The following is a 3,385-nucleotide window of genomic DNA, read 5'->3' as shown; positions in this document are numbered from 1 at the left end:
CAAACCCATGAATCTTGTTGGGGTTAAGTTGGAGGCTTTATAACTCCCGCTGATAGTTTCATGAGATAAAACTCGTATTCATTTAATATCTTTTTTCTTTAATCTTATCTTAGTTCTATACCCACTGCTATCATATGGCTTTCCATTGTTAGGATGAACAAGGAAAAATTAGGGACAAAGTGAGCGATTAAGATTTATCTGCTCAAGGTGCAGGGCTTCGGGATACAAATTTTGGGTGCAACACCATGCTCTCGTGAGAAAATATTTAAACTGTCAAGGAATAAGGGAAGGAAACCAAGGCGATGAATCTATTTCCCCCCCNTGAGTTAGTTCATTAAAACAAGTGGTAGGAGTAACTTGTTGAGGTAGCTATTGTAGTCAGTTATTAGTGGCAACTATGAGTATGAAAGAGAAGTTTGTTATATTAGCCTTGGCAGGAAGTTATAATTACAAATATAGTAAGGTGGTGAGAAATTTGGGAGATTTTGAGATTAGTTTGTGGTAGAGAGATATCCTCGTAACTTAAAGAACCTATGTTCCGACTCAGCCCAACTATTGTGCTGCTCTAATTCTTCGTCAATTGATTTAAGACTATTCATTGAATTTTTACTTGAGTAATCTTGAGGAGGGGGAGAACTTCTCATAACTGCTGATGAAATTCTACTGCCAATCTCTTAATGAGTTTTTCAGCTTCCAGTTGTAAATTACACTTTCTCAGTTTTTTTGGGGGTAGTATGTGTTTCATGGAGATGTGGAGGGTGGCTTGTGTTTCCTTCAAACATCTTGATGGTATTATTTTATAGCATTCCCTGGTTTGCAAGGTGTTAAATATGGATTTTGACTACTAAAGAATAGCACGAATTTGAGCCTTATAAATAGTTTTTCTACTTTTTCAGGACAGGAGGGAAAGTCACAGAAGTCACAGATTTTGGTGTCAGAGGCTGTGATATGGCAGATCTAGAAAATTTACTTCTGGAGGCTGCTGGAAGAACTAATGCAGCAGGGAGGAATCGACACTCTCATCCACCATCTCGAAGACAGCGTGAGGGTTCATATTCTGATGCTGGAAGTGACTCTAGGGATGATGACTCAGATGATGATCGTGGTTATGCTAGCAGGAAGCCTTCTGGATCTCAGGTTCCTCTGAAGAAGAGGCTAGATCCTGCTGAAAGAGATGATGATGCGGGCAGCCAAGAAGAAGGGGACAACGAAGATGTTGGTTCAGATCGTGAGGGTGACAGCAGTAATGAATCTGACGTTGGGGATGATCTTTATAAAGATGATGATGACAGGCGCAAGCTTGCTGGTATGTCTGAACTTCAAAGGGAGATGATTCTTTCAGACAGAGCGTCAAAGAAGAATGATAAGCATTTATATGAAAGCTTAAGAGCTAAGAAGGATAAAGGGAAGACTGCTCCATCTCGGAAAGAGACCTCACCTCTCCCATCATCGCGTATTAGATCGTCTGCTAGATCTGCTGATAGAGCAGCTGCGAAAGATGATGCTTTAAATGAATTGCGTGCAAAAAGGTTGAAACAGCAGGATCCAGAAGCTCATCGTAAATTGAGAGATGCATCTAGAGGGAATGCAAATAATCGAAGGTTCTCACCGACAAAACGAAAGCCCTTCACTGCTCCTAGTTTGAGTAGCTCAAGTGAAAGTGAAAGTAGGTTTCAAAGTGAAGATGAAGAGTCTACAGGAGATGGCGGAATGATTGACAGTGATGATGAAAGATCCATGTCTGGTCTAAAAGGGCCAACATTTGAGGATATCAAGGAAATTACTATTCGTAGATCAAAGCTTGCAAAATGGTTAATGGAACCATTCTTTGAGGAGTTGATAGTTGGGTGCTTTGTGAGAGTTGGAATCGGGAGATCAAGATCCGGGTCTATCTACCGGCTCTGCTTGGTGCGCAATGTTGATGCAACAGAACCTGATCGTCAGTATAAGCTAGAGAACAAAATCACACATAAATATCTTAATGTTATTTGGGGAAACGAAAGTTCTGCTGCCAGGTGGCAGATGGCTATGGTATCGGACTCTGCACCACTTGAGGATGAATATAAACAGTGGCTTAAGGAGGTAGAGCGAACTAATGGTCGGATGCTGAGCAAGCAGGATGTATTGGAAAAGAAGGAAGCTATACAGAAAGCCAACAACTTTGTCTACTCAGCGGCCACAGTGAAGCAGATGTTGCGAGAGAAAAAATCTGCTTCATCAAGGCCATTAAATATTGCAGCTGAGAAGGACCGGCTGAGGAGAGAGATGGACGTAGCACTAAGCAAAAATGATGAATCTGAGGTTGAGAGGATCAAGGCAAGGCTGCAGCAATTAGAGGCATCCAGGAGGTTGCAGATGAAAGATACCAAGGCAATTAGGTTAGTTGAGATGAACAGGAAGAACAGGGTGGAGAACTTCAAAAATGCATCAGAACTGAGACCCTTGAAAGACTTGAAAGCTGGAGAGGCCGGTTACGATCCCTTTTCAAGGAGATGGACCAGGTCAAGGAATTACTATGTTGGAAACGCTGGTGAAGCCAATGGGGCTGCGGAAGCAGGTGGCAACAGTGATAACGCAATGCCTGCATCAGAGACTAATAGAACAGGATCTGGTCGGACTGCAGAAGCTGGCATGGCAGCTACAGCAGCGGCTTTGGAAGCTGCTGCTGGGGCTGGAAAGTTGGTTGACACTAATGCTCCTGTAGATGGAGGTACAGAATCAAACTCGCTGCACAACTTTGAGCTGCCTATATCATTGGCTGTGCTTCAGAAATTTGGTGGACCCATGGGAGCTCAGGCTGGGTTCTTAGCAAGGAAACAGCAGATAGAAGCCACAGTTGGACGTCAAGTCCCTGAGAACGATGGGAGGCGGCATGCACTGACACTGACTGTTAGTGACTACAAGAGAAGAAGAGGGCTTCTTTGAAACTCGATGGCTGCAACTAAACAGTACTGCATTCGATATTACTGCTCCGACATAGCATGTTCTGGTCTTCGAGGATTTGGCATATAAACAATTATCGAGTTGGTAAGGTAACTGTTAGAAGCGCCCTTAATTTGAGCAAGAAATGCTTCCTGATTGTGGTAAATCTTTTGAGTTAGTTCTGATTAATTTTGCCTCATTACCACTGCTGTTGCCCCTTGTGTTCATTGATTTGCCAGGTCTGAAACAGTTGAGAGTCGTCTATGGTTCGAGTTTTCTTTTGTGTATGAAATTTGTGTATGTTTCAAGATTTGTAAGTGAAGATTAAATCCATCCAGTCACGGTGAAAACTCCTGTTACTTCTTAGGGTTATTTATACATGATTTTCAGAATTGTTTTGCCTTGCTTTCTACCATTCAAGCTCGGATCTTGTGTATGAGTTTTCGTCTTTTGTCTTAATTTT

The 3,385-nt window shown here is 42.3% G+C and overlaps 1 protein-coding gene across 2 annotated transcripts; it reads left to right on the top strand.

The window, feature by feature from the left end:
* The first annotated feature begins 230 nt into the window (after positions 1-230).
* LOC111786506 (protein RTF1 homolog) lies at positions 231-3,328 on the top strand. 2 transcript variants are annotated; one of them, XM_023666752.1, is made up of 2 exons: positions 231-253; positions 897-3,328. In XM_023666752.1, exons 1-2 carry the CDS (start codon positions 246-248, stop codon positions 2,923-2,925), a joined length of 2,037 nt encoding a protein of 678 aa, XP_023522520.1. In that variant the 5' UTR covers positions 231-245; the 3' UTR covers positions 2,926-3,328. The 2 variants fall into 2 exon arrangements, with proteins under 2 accessions (XP_023522520.1, XP_023522521.1); XM_023666753.1 differs by lacking the exon at positions 231-253 and adding an exon at positions 367-789.
* The last annotated feature ends 57 nt before the right edge of the window (positions 3,329-3,385 follow it).

This window comes from Cucurbita pepo, unplaced genomic scaffold (genome assembly GCF_002806865.2).
Source record: "Cucurbita pepo subsp. pepo cultivar mu-cu-16 unplaced genomic scaffold, ASM280686v2 Cp4.1_scaffold001819, whole genome shotgun sequence".
Taxonomy (NCBI): Eukaryota; Viridiplantae; Streptophyta; class Magnoliopsida; order Cucurbitales; family Cucurbitaceae; genus Cucurbita; species Cucurbita pepo.
This window is presented reverse-complemented; position numbering and strand designations above follow the sequence as displayed.